At 37.1% G+C, this 20,660-nt stretch overlaps 2 protein-coding genes across 6 annotated transcripts in view; one reads left to right on the top strand and one right to left on the bottom strand.

Annotated features, from left to right (window-relative positions):
- The window catches only part of pdzd3b (PDZ domain containing 3b), an 18,949-nt gene extending 15,477 nt beyond the window's left edge, over positions 1-3,472 (bottom strand). For 2 of the 4 annotated variants that reach the window (XM_024261506.2, XM_024261513.2), the window contains exon 1: positions 3,384-3,472. The gene's annotated coding sequence lies outside the window, so the exon portion shown is untranslated. The remainder of the gene's footprint in view (positions 1-3,383) is intronic. The other 2 variants (XM_036215332.1, XM_024261518.2) reach the window with 2 other exon arrangements.
- A 6,550-nt stretch (positions 3,473-10,022) lies between these two features.
- cltca (clathrin, heavy chain a (Hc)) overlaps positions 10,023-20,660 on the top strand; it is a 43,434-nt gene continuing 32,796 nt past the window's right edge. Inside the window, exons 1-3 of one of the 2 annotated variants that reach the window (XM_024262346.2) lie at positions 10,023-10,343; positions 18,595-18,802; positions 19,174-19,176. In XM_024262346.2, coding sequence (XP_024118114.1) covers positions 10,302-10,343; positions 18,595-18,802; positions 19,174-19,176 — 253 coding nt within the window. In that variant the 5' untranslated portion in view covers positions 10,023-10,301. The remainder of the gene's footprint in view (positions 10,344-18,594; positions 18,803-19,173; positions 19,177-20,660) is intronic. The other variant, XM_024262353.2, reaches the window with a different exon arrangement.

The raw sequence follows: 20,660 nt of genomic DNA, 5'->3' as shown, positions 1-20,660 counted from the left end.
AAAAGACTTGGCATCCTTTTGTTCCTAAGACACTGTCCTGTCGTTATTTGTATAGATATCCAACTTCATATTGAGATCTGATGTATCTCATGTGTTTCTTTAAAGGGCTCCTTTAATTTTTGTGAGCAGTATATATCTAATGTTGTTGACTTGGACATAGAGAATACTTTTGCCCCATTTTCTCAACTCTTTAGTAAATATGATCTTGAAAATTAAAATTAAATTAGAAATGACAGAAAAACATATCTGAAACAATGAAGTTGACACAATAGATGGATACTTTAAGCTGCAGTCAAACTTCTATGATTTCCTAGAAATATAATATTTTACTACCAATCAGCTCTCCTTAAACAAGTCTATTAGGCAGAATGGGAAGAGGGGATAGGGGCACTAATTCCTAGAGAGATATGGAGAAATGTCCTTACACAATTATAAATGTTCAAATAATGCCAAGCACCACCTTATGCAGTTTACAATTCTCCACAGGCTAAATTATTAAAAACAGAAGTTGAATAGCATAGTGCCAGAGGTAACACCTTGTGTGACTAATGTCAAACTTCTGCAGCAACGCTCCTTCATAGCTTTGCACCGTGTCCAAGACTACAGCCACACTGGAAGGAGATATTCTGGACTCTATCAGTAGTCATAAATGATGTACTACAGCCAGAACCTGTTCTTGTGATTCTAAATGTGTCAAAACTTCATAAGAAGTTAAGTAAGGCTCAACAATGTTTCCTTTCTTACTGCCTCATTACAGCCTGGAAATAATTTTGATGTTATGGAAAGGTACACTAACTCCAACAATGAAAATGTGGCTGGATAAAATAATGAACACTCTTCACTATGAAAGGCTAAGAGACATGCTGGAGATCAGAACCCAACTATTTGAAAAGATTTGGACACCCTTTACTTCATTTCTTACTGACTCAAACCACACACAGCTATTTAACTGATCATGGACCAACACCAACTGTAATCATTCTGTGGGATTTTGGGAGGGAAGGGTGAGGTGGGTTGGATGATCTGTGGAACTCCTTTTTTGTTTGTTTAGTTTTAAATGTGTTATTATTATTACTTTTTAAATGTTTTTCCTGTTTTATATCTTATTTTGTAATGATTATATACTTGTATAAAGACTTCTTCCTGAATTTCCCTGAAGACTTCCAAAGGGATTAATAAAGTATTTTCTATTCTATTCTATTCTATTCTATTCTATTCTATTCTATTCTATTCTATTCTATTCTATTCTATTCTATTCTTTGAAGTTATGCTCATCGCTGTTTTTTCCTTTAACTTTATACAAAATATTGTGAGTTTTGAATCTTGAACTTTGTTTTAATTCTGTATCTGTTTTAAAGTCTCAATAAGAATACATAAAAATAGAATCTTTTTCAAACGTTTTTTTTTTTTGTCTGCTCCTGATTCACCACAATTTGAACAAAGAAATACTCAGAAATGCTATTTTTCTTTATATATATATATATATATGTGTCCTCCATCATCAGAAAATGCCACCAAGACATTTTAAGACACCAAAATACAACTTTCAATGGAGTGAGTGTCTAAGTAAATAGAATAAACATTGGAAGCAGGCAAAAGCCCTTATTTAAAGCAATGAGGTGAAAAAAACTAGGATGTAGGAGCTTGATTCCAATTGCTTTGGCACTAAAATTGAGAAAATAAATGTTGAAATAAGCAGTTGCAGAAGGAATGTTGTCATATATGACAACATTTTTGAATCCCATTACGACCATTTGGTGAGACTTGTGGTAATGAGTTAAAAATCCATGTGTCCTGCTCATTTTCATTCTTTATGATGACATTTGCATTTTGCTGTTTGGTCTGACGAGCCGGATGTTTCACCGACTGCATAGGAACTGAAACAAAGAAAAGCTCACTTACTCTGTCAAACCGGTGATTTCCAGCAAAGCATGAAAGACAGACAACACACAGCGTAAGAGATGTTAGCAACATACAATTCACAATTTATGAGCTGCAAAAATGCAATCCTAGCCCTTGTGCTCTCTTATGGGGTCCAGATGACCCCACACTTACATTAAAGACAAAGGTGGACCGGATTTTATGTCTGTCACAGACACCAATGAAGATAAAAAATCTTGTCTAGGATAGCACAAGGGTTAAGAAAGTAAAAAGACTTGCTTCAAGAAAAAATGTCTTGTTTTCTGCTTGCAAGGCAAACAATTTTATTGAGAACACTTTTCAAGAGAAACATGTTTTAGGGACTAGAAATGTTTCCTAAGATTTCTTAGTAAGACAATTTTTCTTGGCCCATTTTTTATGTCGCTTTTTTAAAGAAGCTCCATCAGTGGGGTAGGAGCTTTTGACTTTTTTCTGAGGGGCCTGTTGATGTAACACTTGACTGACAAGCTGCAGAGCTGTCACACAGCACACACGTGACGATTGCATGTCAGATACAGTATGGTGCACGAACTGTAAGTTTACTGCGAGCAGCGCTGGGATGGCTGGTCTCAGCAGCAGCAGTGCTATCTGAGCCCTGAACGACAGATTTGCTGACTTTGACCATCACCTGAGTCGCCATATAACAGGGTTTGACTTTTTTGTCATTATCTGTACTCTTTGTCCCCTTTAAACAGGAGGGGCACTATAAAACATGGAAACACTTTTACGGCAAACATGAACATAAAAGTTGTGTCTTTTAAAGTTTGCTTTCACATTGCTGATAGCTGTGTAACATTTGAATCTGTTTTTTAAATTTAGAATTATATTTTATGTTTCTCTCGGAAATAAAGCTCCATGTATCCTAACTAAGCATGTTTTGCTCATCCTTTTCTCCCACAGGAGCTTTTGGAAATATGAAAATGTGCTCCGCTGCAGCACTGAGCTGCCTGCTGCCTGTAATCTGTAACTCGTCTTATCTGTTCAGTCCAACATGTCACTGACACGGAGTCCTTGTGACGCCAAAAAAACAGTGTGAGCTTAAAGACAAAGACGAAAACCCAGAAAAAAAATCCAACTTTTATTCTGATTTGGTAGCCCTGAACATCATGGGAAAGTTTTTGCTCATCCATAAACCCTTGTTTTAGTTGCATGAGGGTCATTGTCACCTGCAGATACAAAGACATCCTGCACCAGCTGATCTGATTCAGTGCACTTGAATATTTATCCTTCAGTTCCCACATGGTGGGTAAACTGATCACCAAAATGTAAAAATTACTGTACTTTTTGAAGTTTTTTTTAAATCAAAGCCTTTAATTGGATAATGTATCCCTGTTCAATTAAGACAAGCAACAGAGAGTTTGGACTTCAGAGAAACATGTTGCTCTACCGGACACTTGGACAAGGATGAGGCTGGGATACATGTATTATGAAACATAACAGTAAACAAAGCTGAAATTCCTTACCGCCTTTGGATTCCATGTTGAATTCAGCGGGGTCATCAAACCACAAACAGGGATGAAGTGTGTTACCGCTGCACAGCGCTGACTCCTCCCCTCGAGTGACTTTAACAGTTAACCCTGTATGTGTGAACTTGAGAATGTTTGCTCTAATCAAAACTGCTGCACTCACCAGTTCTGAGAGTCATCACAGTTCACAACGGTTAGCAAATAAACACATTTTCAGTAAAAGTCAAAGTATTTACAGAAAAAAATGATAGATTCAGTTTCACATGAATTTTTTTAATGTATCATCCAGTTGTCTGTAGGTTAAACTCCACGTCTTTGAAGGGCTCCACTGGCTGTAAACTGAAGGAAATCTAAACAGAAAATTCCTTCCATCCTCATTAACCTGATCGAAAACTTGAAATAGAAAATTGGTGTGCACCAGGAACAGGTCTGACTTACTGCCGACCATGCGAACCGAACTCCCGCTCTGTTCATACATAGACCAGACAGCCCTCAGTAAGTGGTGCAGTGGCAGGGCAGTCGATCTCTGATTGGAAGATAGTGGGTTCAATTCCTGCCTTCTCTACCTGTGTATCTAAGTGTTCTTGGGCAAGACTCTGAACCCTGCATTGCCTCTGGTGGAAGGTTGGCGACAGTGTTCAGCAGTGGAGCCACCATCAGCGTGTGAATGGGACTGTGACTTCCAAGTGCTTTGGGCCTTTGAGGAAGATAGAAAAGCACTAAATAAGTATTTATCATTCTTATATTTTCCTTCTAAGGTTCTCAACAACGGTCCAAACATTCATGTTATTGCTGTTTTTTATAATCAGAAAATACTGCAGGGACAGGAAGGACTGTAAAAAAGTAAAATTAAATTACTCCTTGAACAGCTACCACACCCAACATTGCACACATGAAGAAATACATATACAGGGTTGTTTTAACATTTCCAAGAGAACTATAATAGTTTGCTGAGAAACCAACACAATTTTAAGAAAAAGAATAGAAAAACTGAGTAAAGAGCAGAAAATTTTGACTTATTTCAAAGTGCTGAACAGCTAAAATGTTCTCACAGTGTTAACATGTAATATTAGAAAACTTCAAACCAAGAAAAAATGTCCCAAATTCCATTTTTTTTATCCAATTTATTAAAAACAATTAACAGTGTAGTAGCTCAGGTGTCTCCATAACATCAAACAAATGTATTTGAATGATGTTTTAAAATTGACCCAATGACCCAGATGTCTTCTCGTGTTAACTATGCAAACCTAAAAATGATGGAGAGCTCTATCCAAAATTGTGAACAGGAAAGTACATTCAGATTGAGCAGATTCAGTCGGGGTGATCATCTTCTGGAAGGATTTGGGGTTGGAGAAGAAACATTTGACATCAAATCTATAGATAAAACAGAATGGTTTGGATTGTGGTGTTCCATGTGGCAGAGATAGTGTTGGAGTTCCACAAGGGCCTGTACTGAAACCAGTTACCTTCCTCTTCAGTGGATTTTTCTTTCTTGTGGAGAGTATAACAAAGGTATTTTAGGTTTCCACGTCAGGGTTGCAAGAGAACACAAAGATATTTGTTATTTTAAACTGATATCATTTTTAAAACACAATGCAAGATGTTCAAATTATAAGAACGTAAACAACACCTTGGTTGCAGAAATTACTCATTTATTCTGTTAAGTAAGTAAAACAGAACAGGTTTAATCAATGTTTCATCTCCTAAACCACAGAATTGTTTTCATCCATGAAGGTTTTTATCCACATTCATGCAGATGGAGTGAATCAAAAACTGTAAAAACAAAAGTTCTGGTTTTCTGACCCAAAATTCTCCCACAGGAATTAGAACTTTGTAGGAGTTTGGACCAGTGTTTTTGCAAACCTGGGTCGTTTTCTAGGACATACCGATAGTTTCTGCAGAGCAGAAGGCGTTCATTTGAAATTCACCTCTGAGTGGTGGGTAGGACTATTGGAGTGAAGTAATCCCACCACCCTTCCTATCATCAATCTGTTTACATGCTCTCCTGCTAGCTTACAGTCCTTCACAAACGTAGCATTAGCAGGGAAACAAAAATGGTGATCAATATCAGATCTATCCATTTGTATAGTATAAATCCAGATTTCAGCTCGGACGAGGAAAACAAAAACGTTCATGGATCTATTTGTCTGACAGTGGATGCATCAGAATGGCAGCATGGATCTTTTGGCCTGCCTTAGAAGGTAAACATGATCTTTTTCTAACTGCATTTTTTCATCTGCTCTTGATTCACGGGGAACTGAATAAGGAAATACTCAGAAATGCCATTTTAAGCGTAATTTTCTTTGTTTTTATGTAAAAAGGTAACAAGAACATGTTAAAAACACCAAAACAGCATTTTCATCAGAGTGGGTCTTTAATACAAACAAGACAGTGACGCCACCTAATGTCTGACAAAGGTAAGTAATCAGTTGCCATTAAGGAGAGGGCGTCCTCACTTTAAACTCAAGATGTCCTGATCAAAAATAATACATCAGTAGTCTATATAGACTACTGAAGAGTTTCTGAAGGAGTGTGTCCACATTATTGTTTACTACAAAATTCTGAATTCAAACCAAAGATGGGCTTATTACTGATCTCTTTTTCCTGGGAGTCATTTCACCACCCCTAAAGTGTTTTTGTGTTCAGACAGCACCTCATCATGTTATTTGATATTATTAATACGTAGGGATTTTTAAATGATTTGGACTTGGACAGGTAACATAAAAACAATTCTAGTTAAAGGTTAAAGCGGAATATAACAATGTAAAAAACTAATAATAATAATAGTGAGGGAAAACATGATAGGAGTGGAATTATATAAGTTGCTTCTTCACATTACTTTTTATCATCAATCACAGGAAATATAACAATTAAATATGTTATTGATTGCATACAAGTGTTTTACCATTTAAGCTACTCAAGAATTGAATAAAGTCTGAGTCTTTACCAGACTAAAAATGTCATGACCAAGCTCTGCAACAGAAACTGTTTTATTTTGAGAGTCAGTTCAGATCTGCATGGCCGTGTGGTGCTTCACGCTGTTGCTCGTGGGAAGCAGAACTCCAGGCTGTGGGCCTCTGCTTGTATTGATTTTTTTCTGGGACCTCTGGCTTCCTGCCCCAGTCTAAAGGCTGGTTCCATGGGTTGCTTTGAACTACAGAAAGACTGGGGACCTGGGCAGGTTTTACCCCACTTCTACCTAAAGAGAGCTGGGACAGACCCAAAAAAACCTGATGAGCCCAAAGAGGCCTTTGATAGGGAACTAATGTTTGGTTAATTCTGACAATAGTCCAGTAGATGGCAAATTAGAGGAATGGTAAGGCTGTTAAAACACACACTGTTTCAATTTAAACGTGTAAAACTCATGTTTTTTATTTTATTTTATAGGCCTATTTGCGTAAACAAATGAAATTTAATATAAATGTAGTTGCTATTTGCAGGAAAAGCAAGTGTCACTTCCTTAGACTGAAAACACAAAATAATTTAGAGTGAAATAATCCACTGGGATTTATCATATATTAGTAACTAAAGACAATCTTAACTTCTGGCTGTGTCACATGAGCAAAAACCCACACAAAGTCAATAAGTAACTTCCATTACTGTTCAAAGGTTGGGCTACAGCAGGTTACAGGTGACTAGAGTGTATTTTTACAAATGAAATAAAATGCAGGAAGTAAAAGTAAAAGGGTGTGCAAGGCACCGTACATGTGGCATTAACTGTTCAGAGTTGGAAGTGAAAGATTGTCTGTTCTTTCCTGCCTAATGTAGAGAAGGAGGATCCAAAAATGTGAGGCAAGCTGTAAGAAATGGAGCAAGTAGAGCATCTTTTGTTGCTTTCCGTCTTGGCTCTGGATCTGTGTTGGTCCTCCTCAGTCCTTCCTTAAGGCAAAGACAGAGCTTTCATTTGTGCTTTTAAAAGGACCAGTGCACCAATACTTGGATGAGGCAGTTACTATTCACCTAGCTGCACAGGAGGAGATATGTGGGACAAAAAAGCGGAGTGAAGTTTTAAAATGTACTTTAATAGCTAATTTAATAGCTAATTTTCCCAGAGTTTTGCATGGGCCTTAAGGTTTGACCAGAGTGGTACCCTGAAGTCTGAAGGGAGCTTTGTTAATGTGACACACATGCATGGGGTTTCCTTGATCTGCGAATCCATGGCAACAGCAGAGTGAATGGACCTGAATGGACTTGATACAGCATCCACTCTGTTGGTGAAAGTACAGATTATTTAAGAAACTGGACTACTGATGTAGTCTCTAACACTCAAACCTCACAAGATACAACTCAGAAAAAGAAGAAGGTCATGATGCTCATGGTTTCTCTTTTCACTTCAGGAAACAAAATACTTAATTATCAATTAAACAAGAGGGAAAGACGTAAGACAACCTCCTGAAATGGACTAAAATTTTGCAAATATCTCCCTGGTCGCTGGTTATTGACAAAACAAATAGAGAGTAAGGCAAACTAATCAGAGTAGACTAAGACTTTTTCAACCTAATGACCATAAAGGAATTAAAATACTGAAAGTGGTAGAGATTCAAGAAAAAAACCCTGAAAACTTCATGTCAATATGTATAGAATACTAAAATATAATAACTATAATAATAACATGCACACAAAATACATAGAGATGAAAAGTAAAAAAAAGACAATGTTATTTTAAATCACTACATAGTACTGATTAGTAGCATGACACGGATAGAAAAATCACTTTATTTTTTATATAAAACATTCAAGTTTTGATGAATAAAAGCATCACTGGTATATTAGTTGAAACACTCTTAAAATATGCTTCATCACTGTTAGCTGATATGAATGACAATCACACAGTTCAGGATTTCCAAAGATGTTCTGTTTGTCAAATATTGAACAAAGTCATGACAACTCAATGGCCAATAGCAAAAAATATGCAAATCAAAAACTGCTTTCTGTTCTTGTTTTCTTGTTCGGTGTTGCAGTTTTCTCTTTATGGATCAAGCATCTGCTCAGGGGTATAGCATTATGCATCATGCAACCAAAAATGGAATTTCATTAGCTTTGTAATGCTATCTTTGTTCAACATTATTTGTTAACCCTTGTGCTCTCTTATGGGTCCAGATGACCCCACCCTTACATTGATGTCTGATCCTTCCCATGCCAAATATGGACAGGATTTTATGTCTGCCACGGACACCAGTGGAGATAAAAAATCCTTGAAAAAAAAGCTTAGTGCGCTGTCTGTGGGGTCCAGATGACCCCATTTTTAATTTAAGCACGCCTAGGATAGCACGAGGGTTAAATTAGGACAAAAGTACCATCAGTACTAGAACTGTGCTTCACAAAGTAAATTTAACAAATCATTGATTCACACATTTGACAAAATCCATGTGGTATTTTTCTGCAATCTATTTCATCAGAGGCTACAACTGCTGGCTCATCAAAGCACCAAAGAGTATTCATGCTCATGTTATGCAACAAATACACATCCTCTGCCACCAGAAATTGTGGTCGTGAAAAAAGGGAAATGAAAACTGGGATGCACACACAGATATCCTGTGTACATCTGCTCAGAGTTTCATCTGAAAGTTATAATTTCATTGAAATCTATTGTTATATTATTGCCGAGAATACTGAGATTAAGGTGTATCATTGTATAGCAGAATATGGGTCATAGAAGTGGGAAGCTTAAAAGGAAGTAGAAGGAATTATCTGATTTAAACGGTTTTATTGCACTGTGTGTAAATTTAAACCCATGTTTCTTTTTAACATGGTGTTTACTGCTTTCTTCAACAGAACTACACTCTTTGAGTGAGTCTAACTGAGAAACAAAAGACATGTTCACGTTTTCTGAAGAACCCTTTAGAAAAAGTATCACATTTGGAGTTTATTCTACTAGATATTCTTGGGTAAAAGTATAGGAAGTATATTAGAGACCATGTACGCGTACTAACTGAATACTTCTTCTGACTAAATTGGAACATTTTAAGTTTACAATATATAGACGGTATACAAAAAGTTAACTTCAAGTATTCTGCCACACTTTTAGCAATAAACTGAGTGTACTTGCTGTATACTACATGTCTGACCTCCTTATCCAATCCAGGGAGGTCAGACATCTTTCAAAGAATTTAGATGATGTTAAAAGTTCTTTTTAATCAGCCTCAGTCAAGTCCTTGAAACTGATCAGCATTAAATGAGTCAAATGCCTTATTCCCAGGTCTATGAGGGGAGTAAGGGGTAAAATGATCTCTAGAATGGTCAATTGAAGCTAAAAGGGTCAACATTGCAATCATATCACCGTGCTGAAACACATGTAAAGCTTTCAAATGAATTGCCTTTCTGCTGGGTGTAGGCTAATCTGATTGGCTGCTGTGAACAAGTGTACAATCACTGGGTTCGGCTGCGAATGACGTTTAAATACGCAGACGAATGATGTGGCAAAAATCAAAGGGCGACTACAAAGAAATAGTTCCATTTTTTTTAGTTGTCTTCACGTACCGTTTTAAGCTTAACCTTTGATTTTAAGTGTGTATTTTGTACAAAACATAAAAAACAGTGATAATATTGAAAATTCATTTTGCTTTATTGGACATTTCGCGCTGTTTAAGAAGTCAAATTTCGTATCCATCCGCCACTCTGGGCTCACTTCCACTTCCGGGATGTTTTCTATGCTGGCTAAACTACATCGCCATTGCTGGTCCAGGGAGTCGGTATAGCAGCAGCCCGTAGTTAGCAAGGGGAAGTTTATACGGAAATAAGTATAAGGACACGTACAAAGTAGCGATCCCGTTGACAGTAGGTTTCTAGCAAGGGTTAGAATTAATACAGAATTGGACTTCAGACTAGACACGCTCCCTGGAAGGCCGGCTGATTGAAGCCGCAGTGGTTGGTTAGCTTCCGAAGAAATTAAAGGAGAGTGACAGAGGAACCGCCATGGCTCAGATACTGCCTATTCGCTTTCAGGAGCACCTGCAGGTATGGCGATGAATGAGTGACTAAGTTTACTGCTAAAGTTTGTTTGTCAGTTACAATCACAGTCAGATACTCAACAGATTTGTTAACTTTCTTTTTAGGAAGATTAAATCTCTTGCGAGCTAAGTTAGCCATTAAAGCTAACTAGCTTGACAGGGTGGATGACGTTTCCCTTAGTTAGCATGTAGCCCAGGCTAACACTAAAGTGTTAGCCTCTGTCTCTTACCTTCATTTACAGAGTTTGAAATATGAAATGTATCGTCAGTGTACTTTACTTTTTAAAGAAAGCATTTGATAGATATTACAGGTTTTTACTTTTTAATACACTTAATAAAAACTAAATTGACGACGACGTCACACTTGTGTAGTTTGTTTGCTACATTCTCAGAAATGAATGTTTTTATTCACGTAAACTTTCTTACTTTATCGTTTATCATAGTTGAATCTACTCTTGTATTGTAGCCCCATAATATGTCATGAAATTCATTTGTCTAATTTTATGTTTCCTTAAATGAACTTTTTTTTTTTTAAATCGCTCTTGTCTAATTTCTGTGACTGACTTTTTCAATCGAGTACGGCGTCCATGGTAGTCATGTATTTTCCCGATAACAGTAAATTGATGGAGGCGGAAACACTTGCTGAGGGGGTTTAAGAAGGAAATGTTTTCCTGCTTGTTGGTTTTGTCCCAAAAGGAAAAGATCACTTCAGTTGTAGTAAAGTCAACCTCGTGTCCTTTTAAGCTTATCTGTTGTCCCACTTTGTGAGCTTGCATGTGCTATCTGACCACCACACCTTATAATCGTGTCAAAACGCCTTTTGGCCAACTGCACAATTTCAGAATTTTTTTTTTTTTTTTTTTTTTTTTTTTTTTTTCATTACACAACTGTTAAACATAAAATACTCACCTGTTTTTTGCTTTCTGGCTCCTTTTGTATGGTTTTTAATTTTTTTTTTTTTTTTTCAACTGGTTGGTTTTCAATTTTTTTTCTACAAATTTCTTGCTCTGAATTTTAAATTGTGTTATCATCAATGGGTTCTTTTCTTTCCTGCCACAAAAAAGAGGGAAGCAGAAGTTGAATTCACATTCACAGAAGGTGTAAGAAAAGAGTGGTCTGATGCTGCAGTTTTGGATTCAAACTTTGGCTTTTATTGTAGATGCATCCCATTACAGAAGATAACTAAAGTTTATAGCAGAATACAAAGGTTTCTGCAATATTGCTGTATTTGTTAATTTGACTGCAGGTCATGTGTTAATCTGTGGGTGGAACAACATGAAGGCTGAGCTCTGCAAAAGCCTTTTGTGCTCACAGTAACAATGAAATTGTGTAATAATTTTAGGCTGCCTATTAAGATCTTTCCTTCCATAGAGAAAACATGCAGAAAGTAACAGCAGCATACGGAGAGTGTATTATAGAATGTTGAAGTTCATGGATCAAATTTTATTTAAAGCACTGTAATCTTATTATTTTAGCCAAAACAATTTTAGTTTTAATGTAAGATTGGTTTAAAATCAGAATTTTTCAAATTCAAATTTGTTCAGTTTGAGTCACTAGTTATAGGGCAGCTGTTTTAACCCTTGTGCTCTCTTCTGGGGTCCAGATGACCCCACCCTTATATTGATGTGTGATCCCTCCCATGACAAAAGTGGACATGATTTTTTTTGTCTGCCACGGACAACAGTGAAGATAAAAAATCCTTCGGATAAAATAAAATGAGCTCAGCTCGCTGTCTTGTGGGGTTCAGATGACCCCACTTTTTATGTTAACATGCCTAGGGTAGTACAAAGGTTATATGACTAATTCAACAGAGCATGCATATAGACAATAAAATCCGTTGCAGAGAAAATAAAATATATCTCATCTATGACTTGTTTGACTATAATTTAAGTTTACAAGGCTAATGCAGGGTTGAAGTGAAAAATAAAACATTGCTTTGGTAATCTTCTAAATTTGAACACATTATGTTCTACTGTAGTACAATAACATAACCATAAATGCCCCAAAAGAAAATGTATACAAATTTAAATCTAAAACTTGGGTATGTCGACTGCTTGCACTTAACTGTTTTTTTTGTGGTCCCTCTTGTGTAGAAAGCCAGTGCTTAGTCTGCAAAAAGGATAATTTAGTGTCCCCTCTTCTGTTTCCTCTCTTCTTTCTCTGAAACTTCATGTCCGTCATCCGGTCAACTTGCATTGCTTGCACTTTTATATGTCATCTATTTATATAGTATAGTGTAGATGGTCGTGACAAAAGTTTTATTGCACTAGTGTCATTTAAAAATTAGATGCAAGCTGTTCTGCTAGTTAGTCAGAATCTCAATATGTTAATGTTTTTTTTTTTTTTTTAAGCTTCAGCGTTGTCCTTTTTCTATAGCTCTGCCAGTGCCACGTTTTGTCATAAGTTCTTTGATTGAACTTTGTGTGATACTTTATGTTAAATGATGAAAGCTTTAGAACTCATTAATATGATTTTTTTTTTTCCTTCAGTAACCAGTAAATAACTTAAGATTGTTCTTGAAGAGCCGGTCCCACTGGCTTTCACGGCCATATCACGGCTGGAGCACGGAAAAAATTCCATCCCCGTGGTACAGGCGCTGTTAGCAGTGTGACTGGTGGCCGAGATATGGCCACGGAATAGATGCGCATCCACGCATACAAATTTTGGCCGCTGTTACACGCGGTAAGAATTATAGAAGTGCACAAAAATGTAGACACCAGGTGACTGCGTGTGGTACCAGTACACAGCTGTGAAACAGGAGTTTCAGTGTGAAATCGGGGTGTGGAGCGAACGCCGGCACACACGCTTGGATGCCGAAATTTTGCGTTCGTGCACGGCTGTATCCCGGCCAGTCTGGGTTTGTACCACTGCTTACAGCGCCTGTTTAGCGGCTGAGTGTGGGAGGACGTGATTAAGCAGTGCTCTGGAAGTGGAATGGACTCTGACGTCTGTATCACTGCTGTTCTGTGAACATGCATAAAGTTAGCGTGTTTAATTTTTTACCCGTGATATAGTCATCAAATCCTGTGGGACCGGGCCTTATATGCATACTTAGATTTAGTTTGTATAACAACAACTTGGTGGGTTTTTGTTAGCCAAATCTTTTATTGTGTATTTAGTAAGCAACTTTTAATGAGTAGGTTTCTTTTCTGTTGCAAAAAAAACACTGTGAAGAAGTTGTGAAAACAAGCAACTGATTGTGTTCACTTAATACAATTCTCATGTGTCAAGTCATAGCTACATGTTCATCACACCATGCCTTCTTTGCTTAAAAATATGCCTTTTATTTATACACAATAATTAGATTTTTTTACCCCAGTTTTATGTGTACAAAACACACAGAACACATTGTGAGAATTTGTGATGTGTTGTAAAGTTGATGAATTTCAATCAGAGGAAGGCTTTTACAATTTATTCTTCATATGTATCACATTTACTTACATTATTGTGCATTGCCAATCTTAATATTCCAATATTAAAGGCTTGTGTTAACATTAGCAAATGTGGAGGTGTTTAAAGGAGGTTAGACAGGTACATGCTTAGCAGTAATCTTCCAAATAAATGTTATGGTTAGCTCTAAGAAGAGGTTCTTAGTCAGGGAAAATGTTTCCTGTTCTCTAAAAAGTAATGTTACTGCCTACTATTTGTTGCCATTTGTTTTAACCACATTTGTTCCTAATCTTTCTGTTGTGTTGGTATAAAGAAAGATGCTGGTTCACCCAGTACACTTTTCTGTTCAAACTTGCAAGGTTTCCATGCCGTACTTTGAGCTGTGCAAGTAAATGACCAGCTGATAACTCGTGACAGGCAGGGGAGGATGCCGACCCTTTGAACACTTGACATTCTGCAGCTCTGTCCAAATGTAAGATAAAGTTGAGAAAAAGGAAACGGCAGTCTTTAAACTACCTCAGCATTAACCAGTAGGGAGAGGGCATGAATGAACTGGAAAAATACATGCTTTCCGTTCTACTTTTCCTCTTTCATCCAACATAATAAGCAACCACTCTTCCTTTTGTCTTCTGGTTGATCACATGTCTTTCACCAGTCGCCTGTAGTAGTGGGGGAGACACTACTGGGCAGACCTGTTATTTCAGATCTAGTCCACAGTAAGTTCCTAGTTTCCTGTTGTGAAGCATTGCAGTGAATTGCTGCAAGCCTCAGCATTTTGCTAGTGCACCCTTTCCTCTGCCCTGAACTTTCAATGTGTGTGCCACAACTTTTACTCTTTCTGCTTCGTAAGGCTTCTTATATTTAACAAGAACACCATAAAGGTTTAACCTCATAGAAAACTCCTTAGAATTTACAGGGGCAGTTACATTGACAGCTTCACTTTCAGTGTTCTTTTTAATACAATTCAGCTGAATTTAATAAAAAAAAAAAAAAAAAATCAAAATGAAGCTTTAGTTGAAAAATTGAGTCATTTCACTAAAAAAAAGTAAAAATAAATAAAAAAAATAAAAACAAGTGACCACTATCCACTGGGTGGAGGCCCCGGGGAAGACCCGGGATACACTGCAAAGACTTGAGTCTCTCGGCTGGCCGGGGAACGTCTCGGGGGTCTCCCCGGAGGAGCTGGAAGAAGTGCTCCTCTGGGGAGAGGGAAGTCTGGACATCTTTGCTTTAGACTGCTGACTCGCGACCCTGATGAGTGAAAGAACATGGATGGAGTAATTGACCAAAATTTAAGAGTTTATTCATTTCAAAAATGTTAAAATAAATAAAACATTCTCATTTTGCCAAAGGTATTACTGAATCATCCAAATGATTGAATTCAAGTCTCCCAGTCACTTCCACACCCAAAAAGCATGCACTTAAGCTTACAAAAAGCTTCTTCAAGCATTTAAGAAAGACTGGGATGTTCTTTGAGCTCAGTGACTTCCACTGCTGTCATACAGTATGTTGCTACCAGTGCAGCAAGTTAAGTTTAGAAATGTCCATAGTAACCAGTATTAATTAGGAACAGCAGGAATTTAGCCACAGGGTTGTAGGCTGAACAAACTGACAGATGGGGTCAGCAGATGCTAAAGATTGGTCGGATATATTGCCAACTTTTTGTAGAATCTTTTACCCCACTACATTAAAACTTAATGTGGCCTTAAGATTACCTTAAGAACGGTGTCTGAAGAGATCCATGAAATAGGTTTTCATGGTCAAGCAGCTGCATCCAAGCCAAACATCCCCCAGTACAATGTATGTACTAATATATGATTTATTGTCGTAGTGATGTCAAGCAGACTGCCAATAGACTCGATCGTTGGTGACTTGTTCTCTGGAGGGTCAAATCACTCCTCCATCTGGCAATCTAATGGATATGTTTGTGGATTTCCAGGTGAATGGCACTAGTCTGACTCATAGACCGTCTAATAAGAATTGGACGTATGAAGCATTGACTCCACTCCCCCCATAGGAAATTATTACCTTCCACCCTCCCGAAATCAGACCAGAGCCTTCACCATCACTTCCTGGTGAGTTGGTCTGAGTCACTTTTTAGAGGACGTACTGTCAACCAATAAGGAGTGAGCTTGTTCCGCCTTGTTTGAAGCCCACATCCCTCCCACTAAAAACGGTGCAGAGGAATCTGTCAATCAAATGTTTGAGGCGGGGCCAGCAGGAGCCACGAGCTATTACTGAGGTATCTGATTGGTCAGTTTATAACTTGAATAAACGGCAATAAAGAAAATGATCTTTTTAAAAAAATTAGGATTAGAAAGAACGTGTTAAGGACGCATCAGAGCAAGAATGATTATTCTGACAAATAAAATGACAGAGATAACTGTTTGTTTCTCAATGGAAGTCTATGGGACTTTGGCCTTGGAACACAGGAGGAGGGGGGGTTGAGCCGTCCATTGTTATTCATGTCAATGGTCTGACTACATTGTGACAAGTGTGAAATTTGGTGGTGGTGAGCTTATGGCTTGGTGTTGTTTTCAGAAGTTGGGCATAGCCCCTTTAATTCTAGTAGTAGGAATTCTAAATTCTTCAGCATACCATAAAACTTGTGGGAGTGACAAACCCCTCCTTTTCCAACATGAATGTGCGCCATTGCTGAAAGCAATGTTCTGATCTTAAGCCAATAGTACACCCTGGGGATGAGTTAAAGCAAATACTGCTAGCCAAGCTGTCTCACTCAACATCAGTGTCTGATTTCAGAATTGTGCTTCTAGAAGAACCATTAAACATTCTCAAATACTAGTAAACCTTGTGGGTAGTCTTTACAAAAGAGTGGTAGCTGTTACAGTTGTAACAGGTTGATTAAGTAAGGGATAATACCCGACGAAGAGTGCGTTATGAGAAATTAACGCACGACGTGGAGGCCTAAACCATCCTCCGGTTCGCGGTTGCCTCTGTGAAGTGTGTTAGTTTCTCATAATGCACTCTTCGGAGGGTATTATCCTGCTTATACCATGGTCATTTACAAAATAAATAAACATTCAATCAATATTTAGTACTTTATTCTTGTTATTACTTTGATTTAGCTCATTTTTTCACACAAAGCGGACTATTTGATCCGTGATGCGGTTTGTTGTCACGGTGACATGGAACCCGGCATGAAGCCGGAAGCCGTTACAGACCTCAACTGCAGCGGTAAAGTGTTGCTGTTTTGAAAGAAAGACCCGGACAAATTAGGACATTTTTCTTCTTTTTCTGACGTTAAGCCTTCAGTGAGCAGCTAGAACATAAACAGAACACAATCAGCTTCTGTCTGTGTTTTATTTCACGGCAGGTTCGTTCTTCTGAGCTGCTCTAAAAGCAGAAACTCCCTCTTGTGGTGAAACAGAAGACTACACCTTTCATGTCGAGTGATGTTTTATTAGAAGGAGAATAACCAATTTGTCATGATTAATTTACCTTACAAAAGGAGAGGAATATAAATGCTGGTCGCTACAATAAGTTAAATAAAGCATCAGTTCAGAGAGAAAGTTTATCCATTACTGCTTGTTTTGTCCAGACAATGAAGGAAAAATGTGTTTTAAAGAAGCCTGCGCAGTGATATCGAACGTTTGGTCTGTGTGACCGGAACTTCTTTTTTAGGTGTGCGTTATTACTGTGCATTATCACTTTTTAATCCACACCCAGGAGCCAATAAGAATAGAGTATTCACCCAGACCATGGTATAATAACATATAAAACCTTAAGGATCACAAACATAATGCCAGTTAAGTTCTTTCATATGTAAATGAGCTAAAGCAACTTGGTGCATAACAAAAACAATATGAATATTAACAGAAGTTCATAAAGCAATAGAAGAACAATGGTAAACAAGGGATAATAGTTTTTTTTTGTTGGTTTTGCCTTGCCCCTTATCAAAACTCAGTTTAAGCAATCATTTGAAAGTTTGTTAGAAATCAACTTAATGAAAAAAATCTGTCTGATTTATTTTTAGCTTTATTTATACCTCAGTTTTGTAATTCCTAAATAATTCAGTCTAGAGTAATGGCAGTAATATTTGATCTTAATTTTAACTAAAAAAAGTTGAACAGTAAGAATCAACAGATACTGTATAGACAAATAATGCAGTGAATTGAAGAAATTTCTGGAATTGTAGGAGAAATATATTAAGTATAGTATTAAGGATTAAAATAGTATTGCCCCAAAGCTCTCAAATCATCGACTTATTATTTACTAGGAAAATGTTGCTGATCTGCTGTGCTTTATTCCCATTTGACAGTAAGCCAAGCATGCTTGCAGGTCTGCCAGACCAAGCTTACTTTAGGCTTTCACTGGCTGTCTTTTTTGTTTTATTATTTTTAATTCATTTTGAAGCATAGTCAACATGTTTATTGTTACTACACCATGCAGGTCTTTCCTGTTTTAGAAATGGTTTCCTTCGTTAATGAAAAGACTTTCTGCTGATTTCAGTGTAGAGGGCATGTGGCAGAGAGTGAGACTTGCACCAGTCTTTATGGGACAGTTTTCTGTAATTGCAAAAGTCAGGAGATTCCCACTTGTTGTCCTTATCATAGGCCTATCTAGTTTTGAATTCCTAAATTGACTGATTCAACTGTAATTGTTCAACTATAGAGGGACACATACATTCACTCCAACAGCAATATTTTAAATTTAACCAGCTAATTTTTTAATAGTCAGTTGCTGTCATAGAATTATGATGGGATAAATTATGGAAAATTATTGCAACAAAAGATACTTTGTAATCATCATAGTTTAGAGAGGATGAATAAATGTTTGTAAATACTCTAATAACCCAGTTAATCTTTGGTAAATTGACTATTACTGCTCTTTTTTATTGTCTGTCTTAGCTCCAGAACTTGGGAATCAATCCGGCCAACATCGGCTTCAGCACCCTTACGATGGAGTCCGATAAGTTCATCTGTGTCAGGGAGAAAGTAGGTGAGCAGACTCAAGTGGTGATCATTGACTTGGCCGATCCCAATACACCGATCCGCAGGCCCATCTCAGCTGACAGCGCCATCATGAACCCAGCCAGCAAAGTCATCGCACTTAAAGGTATGTCTTTGTTTCTGGGGACATAAAGAGACTTTATTCATGTGAAAAAGCGATGTAGTGCTGTTAGGATTCAAGGCTTGCAGATTAGTGGGAATGAAACCTAATCAAGTACAGTAATCAGACATGTGATATTTGTCAACTGTATTAAGCTTTTTAGCTTTTCTGATGTCCATGTACACCAAGCCACTTTAATTTTCTGCTGTAGTTTTTAATATCAACTGTCATATTTTTATTCCTCAAATTGTATCTAGTGTAACCTAGTGTTGATCTTTTATTGTCCAGCATCCATGAGTACTTTGACTTTTATGTTGTTTTTGTTTTTGTCTTTTTCTGTTTACACTTTTTCCATTACTGCTTTCTTATGTTTGCAGACGGTGAGTTGAAATTTTAGTACTTTTTTGTGGAAGAGAAATCCTGTTTCTTTGTTTTTTTAAAGACTAATTGTATTATAAATATATGATCTTTGTCAATTTATGGACAAAGCTCTAGACGCTATTACGTTACATTTTTAAAAATTGAAATTTTGAAAGAATTCTTTGTGTATCTTACAAATATTCCTAAACAGGATTTAGCTTTCACAGTCATACAGCTTGCTGGCATTTTATAATTTTTATCATGTGACTAAGTGATTAAGAACTTCTTAATTCAGTAATTCATTGGGGAAAAAAGTTAATTTACATTTTATATTTCCATTTTCAAAATCAATGTATTTTTCAATTTTTTTTGTGAAGTTTTAGGTCTACAAACTGTACTTACAACTTCACTTTAAATTTTTATACAAACTATTTATAATTTGAAGTAAATTTAAAAGAAAATGCAGTCTTGGTTCACACATACAAACAACGTTGTTCATGTTTCGGCACATCTGTCTTGGGTCGCCACAGCGATTCAGCTTTCACTGATTCGCACAGGTGGTTTGGCAGAGTTTTTTTTTTTTTTTTTTTTTTACCCCAGATGTCCTTCCTGACACAACCCTGTATTTAAATCTGGGCTGGGGACGGGCACAGGGAGACCCAGACTAATCCCTACTTTGTTGTGCATACAAACAACATTTTTGTCAAATGTTTCTGCTTCACTTTTCACACCTTCAGTGTAAAACAAGTCACACGTTTGAGCGCTGATTTGCATGTGATGTATTCAGAAAAATGATCACCACTCCCATTTCTGTTGTTTTTCAGTGGCTTTCCACTGTTGGTTATTTGCCACTTCTTTTACTTTCGCTTTCCAATTAACTCATGTCAAATTTGTTCTCCGCCCGAATACGCCTGAACAGGTAGCACTTACTTTTGGAAATTCCTTGTTGCGAATCCAGTCCTTAAAGGTCTTTCTTGCATGCCATCAAGACTGATTGGATCGTCACATCTCTTTACTGGAGAAATTTAAAGCATGTTTTCATCAATCCTTTATCTGTTGACATACAGTATCGGCTTTGATGAGATATTTGATTTCATATTGGTCAGTTAGGCAAAAGATTCCAACCTAATACTAAATGCAAAGAAAGACGATGCTTGGTTTGATATACCAAGATTTAAACATGATGGAATACTATTTGGTTTTAGATTGTAGCGCTTTATTAACTCTGGACCCCACAAGCCCTATGTTGTAACAATTGAATAACGCTTGAAAAAGCTTATTGACTGCATTCGGCCAGCTATTGAGGGCAGAAGAAAACATTTTTTGTGTCAACTCAAAGTTAAATATACAACAAGAAGAAGAAAATTTTGAACAAACAGTTTGTCAAATTTCCGACAGGAATAAATGACAGAATGAAGGAAAATAAACACTGTATTTGATTCCAAGATATAAGATGGAATTCAATCCCTTTAAGATGAGGCCTAACTAAAACCTTGGCATGCAC

This window comes from Oryzias melastigma, linkage group LG14, assembly GCF_002922805.2.
Source record: "Oryzias melastigma strain HK-1 linkage group LG14, ASM292280v2, whole genome shotgun sequence".
Classification (NCBI taxonomy): domain Eukaryota; kingdom Metazoa; phylum Chordata; class Actinopteri; order Beloniformes; family Adrianichthyidae; genus Oryzias; species Oryzias melastigma.
Note: the sequence above shows the minus strand (reverse complement) of the source record. Positions and strands in the feature narration are given on the sequence as shown.